The sequence below is a fragment of the Phaenicophaeus curvirostris genome, chromosome 21 (genome assembly GCF_032191515.1).
Source record: "Phaenicophaeus curvirostris isolate KB17595 chromosome 21, BPBGC_Pcur_1.0, whole genome shotgun sequence".
Classification (NCBI taxonomy): Eukaryota; Metazoa; Chordata; class Aves; order Cuculiformes; family Cuculidae; genus Phaenicophaeus; species Phaenicophaeus curvirostris.
In genome coordinates, this window is record NC_091412.1 from 779,929 (window position 1) to 794,412 (window position 14,484).

Consider the following 14,484-nt stretch of genomic DNA (forward strand, 5'->3'; position numbering starts at 1 on the left):
TGGTTGGGTTGGGCTGATGGTTGGGCTGGATGAGCTCAGAGGGCTTTGCCAACCCTTTGATTCCATGTGTTCAGTTTGTGGATCTTGCTCTCTCAGGCTCCTCCTGATACAGCACCCAGCACATCGGCATGGGATGGCGCTGGCTCTGAGCAGAGCTGTGCTCCCTCCCTCGCCTGCAGCTGACTCACTGCAGGTCCTTGGGCAAATCAGTTTGATTTAGGTACCAAATACAGAGCTAGCTGCCTAATTTCTGTTCCAATGCTGCCCTTACACTCGTGATTCACTGTGCCCACTGTGCCACGGAGATAATAACTTCCTCCCCGTGCTGGTCTATCCAGCCCTAGCCCACACCCAGGCTGCCGGTGGTGGGACACCTGCCGAGGAGGAGAGGCTGGATGGGTGCACTATGCTGGTGCCTGCAGTGCTCCAGGCTCCCAGAATCCCAGGAACAGATTTTTTTTTTCCCAGGAATAGAGGTGCCTGACCCTGGAGATAAGTGATACAGAAGGTTCTTCAAAGAGCCCAGAGGGATTCTGCTGTGGCAAGAGGGAAGGACGCAACAGTGCAGGGATGTGTTTCTGGTTCACAAGTAACTCTGAGTGCTGGTGTCCCCCGAGCCAGAGGCAGTAGACAGCGATAGTGCCAGGACACAGCCCTTGCAGGATCACAGCAAGGGACCTCTGCATGGACAGAGAGCCCTCCTGGCTGCTCAGGAGTTGCTTTGAGATCCCAGTTCAGAAAGAAACTTTGAGGACTCCCTGAGTCCCCAGAGCTTGTGCACCCAACACAAGGTGGTGGGTGCTGCAGCACCCAGGGTATTGGGAGGGTATGTGCTGTAATGTCTCTGTCTCCCAGTAGATGGTCCCAGCAGCCCAGATTTGTTCCCACCTCCTGATATTGCAATGGGGAAAGTTCTCTGACACCCACCCAGAGCCAGTGCCAGTGTGCTTTGTCTTCATTCCCTCTCCTCTCCCTTTCTGAGGAGCCAGAATGACTGATGTGTTTGAAAGCAGTGTGAGTCTGCCTGTTTGGCTGCAGTAGCGTCTGTGGATGCTTTCCAGACCAACAGAGAGTCAGTATCTCATTGTAAGATTGAGAAAATGCATAGAAAGGACTATTAGGACTTTGAAGGATTTTATTAGGAACCAAGGGCAGTTGAAGAGAGTGGGAGCTCATGCAGGGCTTATGCAGAAAAGCCATGAGGCTGAAAACACGTTGGTTGACATAACACAATCTCTGAGTTATAATCACATTGGTTCTTTATCTTAGAAAGATACTGGACATAAATCAATAGAGACCAAGTGAAAAGAGCAAAGAACAATTTCAATAGACAGTCTTGTGTAAGCAGGGCACAGAAAATAGACAAGGAGACCAAGGAGAAATGCACGTGTGCTTCTAAATCAGTGTTGTAAGGCTAAGAGCATAAGTGGATGGATTAGAAAGCCTGGCTTTAAATTAAAGTTTTGACATAAACTCATCAGAAACCTGGTTTAAAACAAAACAAACAGTGTGAGCCTGTAATTCTCAGGGGAAATTACAGAGAGGAGAAGAGCGTGTCTCTTCTGGTGGCATGGGAGGGACGCTCTGTGTTAAGGAGAGTGTGAAGTCCAATAAGAAGTACCACAAAAATCCCCAGCTGTGCCTAGTGAGGAGCAGGATGGTGTTGGGGTTGTAGCACGTGGCATCAGCACAGGCTGCAGTGGGTGAGCTCACGCAGACACCAGAATCTTCTTCCTAAAAGAAGGAGCTGAAAGAATAAGATGCTTTTGGGCATGGGGATCATTGAAAGCCCTAGAAAAGGGCTGGGCAAGGGGCAGAGCAGAGGGGAATTAGAAGCAAGAAGCTGTTCTTCCAAAAAAAGGGATGGCTAGACAGAGAAATGAAAAAAGAGTTGGATGCAAAACCAAGTGTGCAGCCCTGGCAAGGCAGCCAGGAAGGATTTCTGTGAAAAAACTGGTGAAAAAGAGACAGGCTGTTAATTAATAATAATGTTAATGCAAACATTTTCAGCCTCATCAGAAGGCAGAAGGCTGCCAGAGGCCTGCAGGTCCAGGGAGTAGAGCAGGTCGAAAGGGCTGTTAGTGATCAGTGTGGAAGGGCTTGAGTAGATTCTCACCCCAGCGTATCTCAATTCAGGGTGTGGGGAAGAGCATCCCTCACAAATCCAGTCATCAGTAGACATTCCTGAAGTGCATGAACAGTAGCACATGGCCAGGGCTCTGGCTCCGTCACCTGGACATCTTGCAGGGGCTCAAACCACAGGCTGCAACCTGCTACTCCTGCTCTGAGCCAGGAGGAAGACCTGAGGGCAGTATCAGCTGCAGCCATAGAATGAGGAGCCTGACTTTCCTGCCAAGCAAATTGTTAGAGATTCAAATCCAGGGTCTGACTTGTAGGCACAGGGCTGAGTGTGAAAACCAGGGGAGGAGGCAACACAGTGTTTGTAGAGAGAGAAAACGCCTTGCAGAGCTTTTAGGGGAAGGAAGCTCTCAAAGGATAAAAGGAAAGGTGCTTTCATAGGTAAATAACTGGCTAAAAAATAGAAGACAAAGTACAGACCAGCCTTACTGGAAGGAAGTTACTCGGAGAAGGCAGAAAGTGGAGTTCTTCAACTGTCTGCACCTTTCAGCAATAAAATAAATATATAAAAAATAAATAGCCTGGAAAAGGAGCAGAGCTTGCAAAGTGTGCAAAAGACAAAATTCTTCAGGACTGTCAGCTTTAAAACTGCTTACAAAGCAGTACAGAAGGATCTCCCATTGTTGAGTCATCAGCAGTAGAGTGATGGAGTAAATCCCATGGAAGTAACAGAAAATGCCACACATGAGCAACACCGCTTTTAAGTAAAAATCAGATTATTATTAGGAGCTGTCTGGGAACCAAACAAGGAGCAGCAGAAAGTGCTGTTGTGCAGTTGCACGGGTCTGAGGTGCTTTCACAGCTCCCATCTGCCACTGGTCTCCACCTTTCAAAAAAGGATGCAGCAAAGGTATTGAGTACACTCACAGCAGTGAATGTTTTCTTAGAAAAGAGACAGAATACAAAGATTTTCACGTGGGAAAAGAAGAGGATATGAAAGAGAAGATATGAATTTAGGAGAGCAAGGGAGGAGAGACTTGGTGGTGCTTGTAACAAAAGAAGTGGTGGCATCAGATGGGAACCAGCAACTTTAAAGCATCCAATAAGGTAACAATCAGCACTCATTGCCCAGAGGATGTAGGTGCCAGAAGTAAAATGGGTTCGAGAGCCTAGATCAAGAGCTATCACATGCAGAGATGCAAATCCACCCTCTGGCTCAGGAAGTCCCTAAACCAGGGTTTCCAGAAGCTGGCAGTGCTCCTGTGGGATGCAGCACCCTCCAGGCATGTGCTTACCTCACCCAGCTGCAAGGTGAGGCTGAAGCTTGGTCTGGGGAAGCCCTTGGAGATACTCCACTTGTGCTGGCAGTGCTGTGCATGGGCATCACGGGGAATAATGCTGCCCGCAGTCATCACCAAGGCATAGAAGGTGATCCCAAAGATCCTTGCATGATCTTGAGGTTTATACTGCTTCCTTGAGCTCCCCTACCAGGGTTTCCTGGTGCATAAAGATGCATCGCTGCCTGTGAGACTGTACCTGGGCATCATTTCACTGGAGAATCATTCCTCAAGGAACACTGAATGGATCATTTTAAATAAGTCAGACAAGTGGCAGTGAGTTACAGCTTCCTGAGCCAGCGCAGCATGCATGGCTCTGGTCCCACAACAGGCAGATGCTCCCAGCACAGGCTGATGAAATCTTTTTGTTCCTCTCTCTGGGAAATCTCACCTTCTGCAGCACGTGGCAGCATCCTCCCCCTCACCTCCTTCTCCTGCTCACCCTCTTAGCAATTCTCTTTTTTGTCATACCCTTGATCTTTACTAGAGATGGGGAAAGGGATGAGAGGGCAGGAAAAGTGGAAGAATCAACAAAACTGATTTTAAGCTGAAAGAAGATTGAGATGAGATCTTGGGAAGAAATGTTTTGCTGTGAGGGTGGGGAGGCCCTGGCCCAGGTTGCCCAGAGCAGTGGTGGCTGCCCCATCCCTGGAGGGGTTCAAGGCCAGGTAGGATGGGGCTTGGAGCCCCTGATCCAGTGGGAGGTGTCCCTGCCCATGGGAGAGGGTTGGGACTGGATGGGTTTTGTGGTCCCTTCTGACCCGAACCAGTCCATGATTCTGTGATTCTATAGGGATGTGGAGGAGCTCTGCATCCTGTTGAAGAGCTGACAGGATGGCAGTGTGTTGGAACCTGTGGTCCCTTCCAACACAAACCTTTACGTAATTCTGTGATTCTGTTACATTTTTCTTTTTCCCTTTTCTTTGACTGCAGGGTCTGAAGAGGAGATCCAGGATGTCCATGAACACTCAGTTTAAAACACTGGCCTGTTTCTTACTGGAGAGCTGGAGTGGACAAACATGTTCATCATGCTGGCTGCAGAGGAGCTCCCGTCTCGTTCTCTGCACAAGCAATGTGTGATAACCAGCCCTGACCTGCATGGGCCACACTGAAATGCAACCTGCAAATAAGCAACGTGACACTGTGGTCTCCTCACATGTTCCCATGTTGCAATGGTCACGCAGAGCCATGTTCTCCAGGTCTCCTTCTCCTTAGGAGCAGTCTTTGGGAGTCACCAGCTGGAGAGCTTGTGGAGTGAGTGCAAGCTGCTGTTCTGGCATGTTCATGCCACAGAAGGTTTTGCTAAACCTTTCAAAAATAAACAAGCCTTCGAGACTAAAAGCTGCAGAAATTACTTTCTGTGGCCTGGTAGCTCCTGACTTCATTTCCTCACTTAGGTCAAAAGCCAGGCTTCTTAATTTCACTTTTCCACTCTCAGTTCAGATGCAGGAACAAGCTGTTCTCGATCTCAGCACTCACAGCTCTGCCCTGCAAGGCGCTGTTTCTGACTTCACTGGAATCCCGTGACACTTATGATCACTTCATTATCCCTCGGCTGACACCATCATGGCCATTTGCTGCGTTTCAGCAGCAGCAGGAGAGGTGAAGACATGGGACAATGTTGGCATTTCTGCGAAGCAGCTAGATCCGACTCTCTCCATTGCAAAGAACCCACGCTCTCACCTGGCATTGGCAACAAGTCTCTCACTCATCCTCAAACTCCTCCACTTACCCTCATGGTAGGTGTGACAGTCGGCCCTGCTAAGAGCAACTCATTTTCTCAGCATATTTCAAACCTGCCATGTCTTCATCCCAGGAGTAATGGGAAATTCTTGCATTCTCATGGCTCCTGATCCTCTCCTTCCTCTGTCATTGCCCCAAGACAGCAAAAATTCACATCGAAAGCATCCATAATAAATGCAGAGCAGAGTCCCATCCATCTTCCAGACTTATCTTTGGATTTCTGAGCCATCTGAAATGATCCTGAGAAGGGATTTTTCAAAATACCCTTCTGCTTTTTCTAATATTTTGATGATAGAGACAGAAAACTTGGGAAATTGCTCTTGCTTTATTACTGGTTTTATTGCCTCCCCCCCTTTTTTTTTTCTGGAACGTCACTAGTTCTTATCCTACATCTCCTTAACTGGGGACATTCAAGTGAAGTAGAACCTGCAAATTCTAAACCTAAGGAACCCCACAGTTTTCATATAGCAGGGAACTAGTGTTGGGTTCATTGCTCTAGAGGATCTTTCAGGCCAAAGCATGAGCCAGATTCCCATGAAAGTGTGCATGTATACAGCACCCAGTGTTTCTAGAGTTAATACATTTGTAAGGATCCAGCACTGGAGCTGAAGGCAGCTCCCAACAATTTGAAACCTGGTGCAAGAACAGATGTCCCCAGCTGCTCAGTGCTCAGTCAGCTTTCTGTGTCTTCCTTGGAAGCAGCAGCTTCTCCTCCAGTTCAAGAGAAACCACTGTTAATGCAGTCCCAGTCCAGGACAATCCTGCCCCTGCCTTCTTTCACTGGCAAGGAAAGCTTTTTACAGGGTTTGCTGCTCTTCATCTTTGAAAAAGGTGTCTTTGTCCCAGCTGCTGATCAGTCGCTGACATTCAAGTGATGGTCTTCAAAGCCAGCCAACAGCACTGCCTTAAACAAACCATTAGTCCCTTGCTAGCACTCAGTTTTTGTCTCCTGTGGTCAAGGTACTGCAGGACCATTCACTCTAGAGAAGAGATGAATTTCTTGCATCAAAGAACCCAGCAGAATTCTGTTTTACCCTTTCCAGGCTTGTCCTACAGAGCAAGCAGAAGACGTGAGCTGACATGTTTTCTTCCTTGCAGGGAAATCAGTCTCAAACCAGAGGAGAAAAGGAGTGGATCTAGATTCCCCCTGCTCAGCTTGTCCATGGCTTGTCTCCACCAGCTCCCTGATCCTCACTGACCACCCTGAAGGGCTCGGATGGCTTTACAGAAGGGAGAGTCATGGAATCCAGTTGCTCCTATACGGAGTCAAGAAGGCTGAGAGCCTCCAGGATGCATTTCACTGCCTTGAAATAAGGGTGTTGTGTTTGCAGTCTAAAAGTCCTCTTCTCTTTCCCTCCTTATCCTTAAAAACCAGGAGGGCTCAGAATCTGTGGCAAGCCCCAAGCCTCTTGGAGAAGGCGGTTAGCACTAACGCACCCTTTCCACTCCCCATTGCAGTATTACCAGGCTGTGCAGGGCAATGCCTGCTTTAAGTGTTTTCCTTTCCCGATGTTATGCTGCTGTTCCTTTTCATCTACAAAACGGCCATCCTGGATGCTGGGCCCACTCCCAGGGGCTGGCTGAGCTGGATGGGAGCGTGCAGGTCTGCCTCACTGAGTTCTCCGGTGGGACGAGAGGGAGGAAGTCTCCAGGAAGGGTGTTTTTAAGCGCCTCTTCAGTAGATGGACCACCAGCCTCGCTGCCTGGAAGGGAAGAAGCAACAGCTGAGGAAATGAGGAACAGCTCCTCTCAGTTCCTGCACCTCTTGCTTCTGGGCGATGCTTTGGAGTGCTCAGCACCCTTGGGTTCCAACACTGAACTTCTTCAGCAATGAAGCAGAGCTCATTTTCCTTCATTGCATCCAAAGTCCCAGCTGAAAACTGATGGAAACCAGAGCATCCCTAACACCCTCTGTCCAACCCCAAAGACTCAGCCCTTCCCCAGGGACCACCGACTTCCCAAGACCTGGGTACTGAGGGCCGGGATCTCCTCCCTTCCTGCGCAGAGCCTCCACTCTCCCTTTTATAATGTTCAGATCCTTTGGAAATGTGAATATAGGGGGTTTTTGTTTGTTTGTTTGTTTTCTTTTTTGGTTGTTTTTTGTTGTTGTTGTTTTTTTCGCTGAGTCTGTCCTGGTTCCTGGGGCTTGGGAATAAATTATGATCCAAAAAAAAAAGGAAGAATACATTTTATATATATGCAAAACTGTGTATTTATGTCCGATGGAAACGAGGATGTGTGAATAATGCTGATGTGCTCAGAAATATATTTATTTACTAATATATTTATCCATGTACGTAGTCTGCTCGCCTGGTTCTTTGCACCAAGCCTTTCACATCATGAGACCAAAAGTGCCTCTGCCCAGCATGTGTGAAATGAATTGCTTGGACCCAGATCCTGGCTTCCCACCTCAGACCTCAGCACTCACCCCCAGACCTGGGGGCCTTGATCCTTTGATCCTAGCCCACAGATGCTGCTCCCCCACGCCCCAGCCCCCCGTCCCCCACTCTCATTCCAACTCACCACCCCTGACCTCAGCCCTCAGACCCCCAGCCGTCAATCCCGGCCACTGCACCTGAACCCCAGCCCCCAGTCCCCAAACCCCAGTCCCCACCCCAAGATCCCAGCCCTCAGATCCCAGCTCCTGCACCCAAATGCCAGCACCTAGACCCAGATCCCAGGCCCTACTCCACAGACCCTGGTGCCACCTGCCCCCAGACACCCAGACAGAGATCCTGGTCCCCACATCCCAGCCACCAGTAGCTGCCCCCAGACACTGGGATCCCTGCCCCAGCCTCTGACCCCAGATCCAGACCCCAGCTCCCACCTCAGATCCCAGAGCCAGACCCTGGCTCCCACCTCAGGTCCCAGATCCGGTCCCTAGCTCCCACCTCTGACCCTAGATCCGGACCCTGGCTCCCACCTCAGGTCCCAGAGCCAGACCCTGGCTCCCACCTCAGGTCCCAGATCCGGTCCCTGGCTCCCACCTCTGACCCTAGATCCAGACCCTGGCTCCCACCTCAGATCTCACATCCAGACCCTGGTGCCCAAATTCCAGTCCCCAACCCCACACCCCTCGCCCTCCCAGTCTCAGCCCCCAGATGCTGGCCCCTCACCCTCAGACCCCTGTTTCATGTCCCCATTCAAGCCCCCAGCCCTTGGCCCCCAGCCCCACACCCAGGCACCATCTCCCAGCCCCTGATACCAGTCCCCTGGCCCCAGCTTCATTCCACCTCACCCTTTGGGACCCCAGCCCTCAGACCCCGGCTCCTGCACCTAAACCCCGGCACCCAGACCCCTGATCCCAGTCATAGAATCACAGAATCATGGAATCACCAGGTTGGAAAAGACCCACCAGATCGAGTCCAACCATTCCCATCAATCACTAAACCATGCCCCTCAGCACCTCGTCCACCTGTCCCTTAAACACGTCCAGGGAAGGGGACTCAACCCCCTCCCTGGGCAGCCTCTGCCAGGGACCAATGACCCTTGCCGTGAAAAAGTTTTTCCTAATGTCCAGCCTGAACCTCCCCTGGCGGAGCTTGAGGCCATTCCCTCTCGGCCTGTCCCCTGTCCCTTGGGAGAAGAGCCCAGCTCCCTCCTCTCCACAACCTCTTCTCAGGTAGTTGCAGAGAGCAATGAGGTCTCCCCTCAGCCTCCTCTTCTCCACCCCCAGCTCTCTCAGCCGTTCCTCATAAGGCCTGTTCTCCAGCCCCCTCACCAGCTTTGTTGCTCTTCTCTGGACTCGCTCCAGAGCCTCAACATCCTCCTTGTGGTGAGGGGCCCAGTCCCTTCACTGCAGCCTCTGCACCCGAACCTCAGGCCCCAGCAGCCGCCCCCAGGCCCCAGGATCCCCGCCCCAGCCTCTGACCCCAGATCCAGACCCCGGCTCCCCAATGCCGGTCCCCAAGCCCACAGCCCAGCCCCTTTCCACCCCAGCCCTCCAGGTGAGGCGGACACACCCCGGATGCTCAAAAAGAACCGCGCCCCCCGCCCTCGATTCTCGCCCCGCCCCTCCCATCGGCCCCGCTGCCGCCGCCCCGCCCCCGCCGGCCATGGCGCTGGAGACGGTGCCCAAGGACCTGCGGCACCTCCGCGCCTGCCTGCTCTGCTCGCTCGTCAAGGTGCGAGTCCTCCTGTACCCAACTCCCGCCCCGGGGCTCCCCCCTTCCCCCCCTTCCCCGCCCCGGGGCTCCCCCCTTCACCGCCCCGGGGCTCCCTCCCCTCCCCCCCCCCCCGGGGCTCTTCCTTTCCTCCCTCTCCCTGCCCGGGACTCCCCCTTTCCCCTTCCTTCCTCTCTCAGGGCTCCCCCCTTTCCCCCCGGTTCTTTGCCCAAGGCCCCCCCCTTTCCCCCCCGTACCTCTCCCAGGGCTCCCCCCTTTCCCCCCCGTACCTCTCCCGGGGCTCCCCCCTTTCCCCCCCGTTCCTCTCCCGGGGCTCCCCCCTTTCCCCCCCGTTCCTCTCCCGGGGCTCCCCCCTTTCCCCCCCGTTCCTCTCCCGGGGCTCCCCCCTTTCCCCCCCGTTCCTCTCCCGGGGCTCCCCCCTTTCCCCCCCGTTCCTCTCCCGGGGCTCCCCCCTTTCCCCCCCGTTCCTCTCCCGGGGCTCCCCCCTTTCCCCCCCCGTTCCTCTCCCGGGGCTCCCCCCTTTCCCCCCCCGTTCCTCTCCCGGGGCTCCCCCCTTTCCCCCCCGTTCCTCTCCCGGGGCTCCCCCCTTTCCCCCCCCGTTCCTCTCCCGGGGCTCCCCCCTTTCCCCCCCCGTTCCTCTCCCGGGGCTCCCCCCTTTCCCCCCCCGTTCCTCTCCCGGGGCTCCCCCCTTTCCCCCCCCGTTCCTCTCCCGGGGCTCCCCCCTTTCCCCCCCGTTCCTCTCCCGGGGCTCCCCCCTTTCCCCCCCGTTCCTCTCCCGGGGCTCCCCCCTTTCCCCCCCCGTTCCTCTCCCGGGGCTCCCCCCTTTCCCCCCCCGTTCCTCTCCCGGGGCTCCCCCCTTTCCCCCCCGTTCCTCTCCCGGGGCTCCCCCCTTTCCCCCCCCGTTCCTCTCCCGGGGCTCCCCCCTTTCCCCCCCCGTTCCTCTCCCGGGGCTCCCCCCTTTCCCCCCCCGTTCCTCTCCCGGGGCTCCCCCCTTTCCCCCCCCCGTTCCTCTCCCGGGGCTCCCCCCTTTCCCCCCCCCGTTCCTCTCCCGGGGCTCCCCCCTTTCCCCCCCCGTTCCTCTCCCGGGGCTCCCCCCTTTCCCCCCCCGTTCCTCTCCCGGGGCTCCCCCCTTTCCCCCCCCGTTCCTCTCCCGGGGCTCCCCCCTTTCCCCCCCCGTTCCTCTCCCGGGGCTCCCCCCTTTCCCCCCCCGTTCCTCTCCCGGGGCTCCCCCCTTTCCCCCCCCGTTCCTCTCCCGGGGCTCCCCCCTTTCCCCCCCCGTTCCTCTCCCGGGGCTCCCCCCTTTCCCCCCCCGTTCCTCTCCCGGGGCTCCCCCCTTTCCCCCCCCGTTCCTCTCCCGGGGCTCCCCCCTTTCCCCCCCCGTTCCTCTCCCGGGGCTCCCCCCTTTCCCCCCCCGTTCCTCTCCCGGGGCTCCCCCCTTTCCCCCCCCGTTCCTCTCCCGGGGCTCCCCCCTTTCCCCCCCCGTTCCTCTCCCGGGGCTCCCCCCTTTCCCCCCCCGTTCCTCTCCCGGGGCTCCCCCCTTTCCCCCCCCGTTCCTCTCCCGGGGCTCCCCCCTTTCCCCCCCGTTCCTCTCCCGGGGCTCCCCCCTTTCCCCCCCGTTCCTCGCCCGGGGCTCCCCCCTTTCCCCCCCGTTCCTCGCCCGGGGCTCCCCCCTTTCCCCCCGTGTTCCTCTCCCGGGGCTCCCCCCTTTACCCCCATTCCTCACCCGGGGTTCCTTCCTTCTCCCTGTCCTGCTCAGGGCTCCCCCTGTCCCTGGTGCAGCCCCCCAAGCTCCTTCCACCCTTCCCCTCCCTCCCTGCCCCCCCCCCACGCTGACATATCTGTCCCCCCAGACCATTGACCAGTTTGAGTACGATGGCTGTGACAACTGCGATGCCTACCTGCAGATGAAGGGCAACCGGGAGATGGTCTACGACTGCACCAGCTCCTCCTTCGATGGGTGAGTGTGGCTGCCCTCCTTGGCACCGTTGGCTTCCGCTGGCCAGGAATCAGAGAATCATGGAATGGTTTGCACTGGAAGGGGCCTTAAAGTCCATCCGATCCCACGACCCTGCCGTGGGCAGAGACACCTTGCACTGGATCAGGGGCTCCAAGCCCCATCCAACCTGGCCTTGAACCCCTCCAGGGATGGGGCAGCCACCACTGCTCTGGGCAACCTGGGCCAGGGCCTCATCACCCTCACAGCAAAACATTTTTTTCTAAGATCTCTTACTCCTATCTCTCCCACAGGATCATTGCCATGATGAGCCCCGAGGACAGCTGGGTCTCCAAGTGGCAGCGCATCAGTGAGTGTTTTTTCCTGTCTGGTTTGGGAGCAAGAGATCCCACTTCTCCAGCAAACCCTTCCCTGGGGCACTGGGAGTCGCTGCTTAGGCTGTGGAGGGTGGGTTCTGTTCCCGATGAGGGGGCATCTGCACAGGCTGGGAAGGCTGCTGCTCTGCGGGGTAACTCGGCCTTTTCTGTCCCCCAGGTAACTTCAAGCCAGGCGTCTACGCAGTGTCTGTGACCGGCCGCCTGCCCCAAGGTAATGCTGCTGGCACGTGTGAGGGCGGCTCCTCCAGATGGCAGCTGAGGGGTGGCTCTGTCTGTCAGGCATTGGGGCTGTCACCGTCTCCAGGGTGACAAATTGGGCTGTGCGTTGTGCTGCACCTGCGTGAGGAATCAGGATTTAGGGGTTTGGTGGACAATGTGGGTTGGGAACAGAGCACACAGTGTTCTAAACTGAAGGGATGAGTGAGGTGACTGCAAAGAGGAGCCACAGAGCTGGAGGATGGTCTGGGGGTCCTGCAGACAGCTTTTCTACCTGCAGTCCCTCAACACTCACCTGCCAGAGGCAGATATGGAAGATGTTGCTGGCTGAAACCTGTGGGACCAGGCAGGCCATCAGAGGGCTGAACTGTGATAAAAGTGTGACTCCAGAAAGTGAGCGCATTTGAAACCATACAGCTACAGGGAAACGGGGAGGTTTGTCCATAGAAAAGGTTTTCGCAGGACTGAGTGCTGCTGTGGTGTTCTCTGTGAGCAGACTCCCCTTCCCATCCTCGCCTTGTTTGCATTAAGGTGGGGTTTGTGCCTTTATAAATGAGGTAGAAGGTGTAGAGGGTTGGCCTTGTCTCTGTAAGGCAGAAGCTGCATTATCTTTATAGCAGAGAGCTCCTGCCCTGTTTGCAGTCCCAGAGCAGACTCCCAGCCTGTGCCCTTCCTAGGAGTGCTGCCATCCCATATCCCTGGGGTGAAAGCTGTGTTTGTGTCTGGAGTGCCAGGCTCCCTATTTCTGCCCTGACCTCTGCCATTTGCATTGGAAGAGAGCTGGAACATCACAAGGCTTGAAGCTGAGGCCTGCTGGCACAGCTTTGGGCATGTAGAATCATGGAATGGTTTAGGTTGGAGGGGACCTCAAAGATCTTGTTTCAATCTCCCCTCTTGCAGCTCAAAACTGTTCCCCCTTGTCCACTCCCTGATCCAGAGCCCCTCCACAGCTTTCCTGGAGCCGCTTTCAGAACTGGAAGCTGCTCTAAGTTCTCCCTGGAGCCTTCTCCAGGCTGAACAACCCTAACACTCGGCCTGGCCTTGTATGAAGTAACATATCCAAAATAACCAGGGTGCAGCAGGCAATGGTGAGTTCGATGCCGCTGTAGGCAGGGAACACAAGAGAGCAGGCAAGGGAGCACTGGTGGGAGATGCTGTCTCTGGCCTATCTCAGCCCATCTCAGCTTCACAAGGAGTGACGGGATTGGGAACCCCACAGTAACCAACCAGCTGTGCTCAGGGCCTTGCGGCCGACCCTTGGCTGTGCCTTGGTGCTGCCAAGAGCTGTGCTGAACACCATAGTGCTCTTCTGTCTGTTCTTAAGGGGTTTCTGGGGAGGTGAGACATGCCAGCAGGTCACAGAAGTGGCTGAAAGGTTTAAGAAATGCCCTTAAGAGCTTGACCTGTTCAGTGACGTCCTAATATTCAAATATTTTCAGGTAAGAAATAATGTAAATAAAATCTCTACCTGTTTCTTTACAAGAGGTGATGTTTGTGAGCTCTGCCTAGGCTTTTAGAGTAGAAGTGGGAACAGTTCTGTTAGAAGAAACCAAGATGATTGTGCAGTTCCTGATCTCTGCAGTGGAGTCATAACAGAGCAACCAGGCTTTCTCAGGGCTCTTCATCCCTAGAGAATACTGAAATGCGTTTTGTCTCCTCACTGCAGGGATTGTCCGAGAGCTGAAGAGCCGTGGTGTGGCTTACAAGTCCCGAGACACAGCTATCAAAACATAAGGGCTCTTGTGGTGCCTGGAGGATTCCCCAGCGTGGCATTCAGAGGTGGTGGGCACACAGGGCACTGCTCTGAAACCTTTTAGTTTTAGCATGTGGGAAAGCCAGCCTGGACTCCAGGAGCTTGCTGGCTCGGCTCCTCTCGCTCCATAACTCTGGACTCTGCTGTACCACTGCCCACAAAGACTGTCGGAGCTTTTTTTGAGCCTTGACAAGTGAGAGGGTGTGGGTGGGTCTGGGAAGTGGTGTTTAATGGTGATGCATAAACCTTTTTTACACATGCAATGGAACAGAGGAGACCTGGGATCTGGCTGTGCAAATACTGCAATAAAGCACACTGCCTGGTCAGAGCTGAGTCCATCCTTGTGCTCAGTCACTGGTTCCACCTGCTGCAGGAAGCAGGTGGCACGGTGAGGGGTTTTGGGCTCAGTCCTCTGTCTCCCAAACTGCTTGGAGCCTCCAAGTGCCATCCCTTCTTGTGCCATGGACCACACTCCTGTCTCAAGAGGGAGATCCTGCCCTGCCTGTATTGTGGTGTCCTTTGGTGTAGGAACAAGCGGACTAGTGACGTGTGTCTTATGGCTCACAGCTGGGGGAATAGGTGAGATCACGTTCAGTATTTCACGTGGAGGTCATTATCTGGAGGTGAGGATGTCCTGGGCCTACAGGGTCCTGTACAAGAGACACAGAATCGGGCTTGGAGAACCTTCAGCTTGGCCAGTGCTGATCTCCAGGGCAGGCGGAGGAAAATGAGCCTGTTGCTGATGTGGTTGGGAGGCAGCACTGGACCTGTGGGAGTGGAAGGATGGAGAAACGGGTGAAAACATCCATCCAGTCTCCTGTTTGTAGAAGTCTGGGTGTTGCTGCATACGCAAGTGTCAGCTTGGGTAGTGTCTGCATTGCATGCGCTGCTGAAAGATTTG

General features: G+C 54.9%; 2 protein-coding genes across 2 annotated transcripts in view; both read left to right on the plus strand.

The window, feature by feature from the left end:
- Positions 1–4,628, plus strand: part of RNF43 (ring finger protein 43) — a 55,567-nt gene extending 50,939 nt beyond the window's left edge. The window contains exon 9 of the mRNA XM_069873946.1: positions 4,350–4,628. Coding sequence (XP_069730047.1) covers positions 4,350–4,393 — 44 coding nt within the window. The 3' untranslated portion in view covers positions 4,394–4,628. The remainder of the gene's footprint in view (positions 1–4,349) is intronic.
- Positions 4,629–9,192: 4,564 nt separating this feature from the next.
- Positions 9,193–13,909, plus strand: SUPT4H1 (SPT4 homolog, DSIF elongation factor subunit). The gene is made up of 5 exons (XM_069874016.1): positions 9,193–9,283; positions 11,134–11,240; positions 11,531–11,586; positions 11,772–11,825; positions 13,497–13,909. The coding sequence occupies exons 1-5, from the start codon at positions 9,215–9,217 to the stop codon at positions 13,562–13,564; spliced, it is 354 nt and encodes a 117-aa protein (XP_069730117.1). The 5' UTR covers positions 9,193–9,214; the 3' UTR covers positions 13,565–13,909.
- Positions 13,910–14,484: the final 575 nt, after the last annotated feature.

Bases quoted from the DNA above. Each gene is read 5' to 3' on its own strand.
- SUPT4H1 (XM_069874016.1), top strand. From the start codon at position 9,215: ATGGCGCTGGAGACGGTGCCCAAGGACCTGCGGCACCTCCGCGCCTGC. The intron at 11,241-11,530 runs GTGAGTGTGGCT...TCTCTCCCACAG, and splicing joins ACCAGCTCCTCCTTCGATGG to GATCATTGCCATGATGAGCC. The intron at 11,587-11,771 runs GTGAGTGTTTTT...TCTGTCCCCCAG, and splicing joins CTCCAAGTGGCAGCGCATCA to GTAACTTCAAGCCAGGCGTC.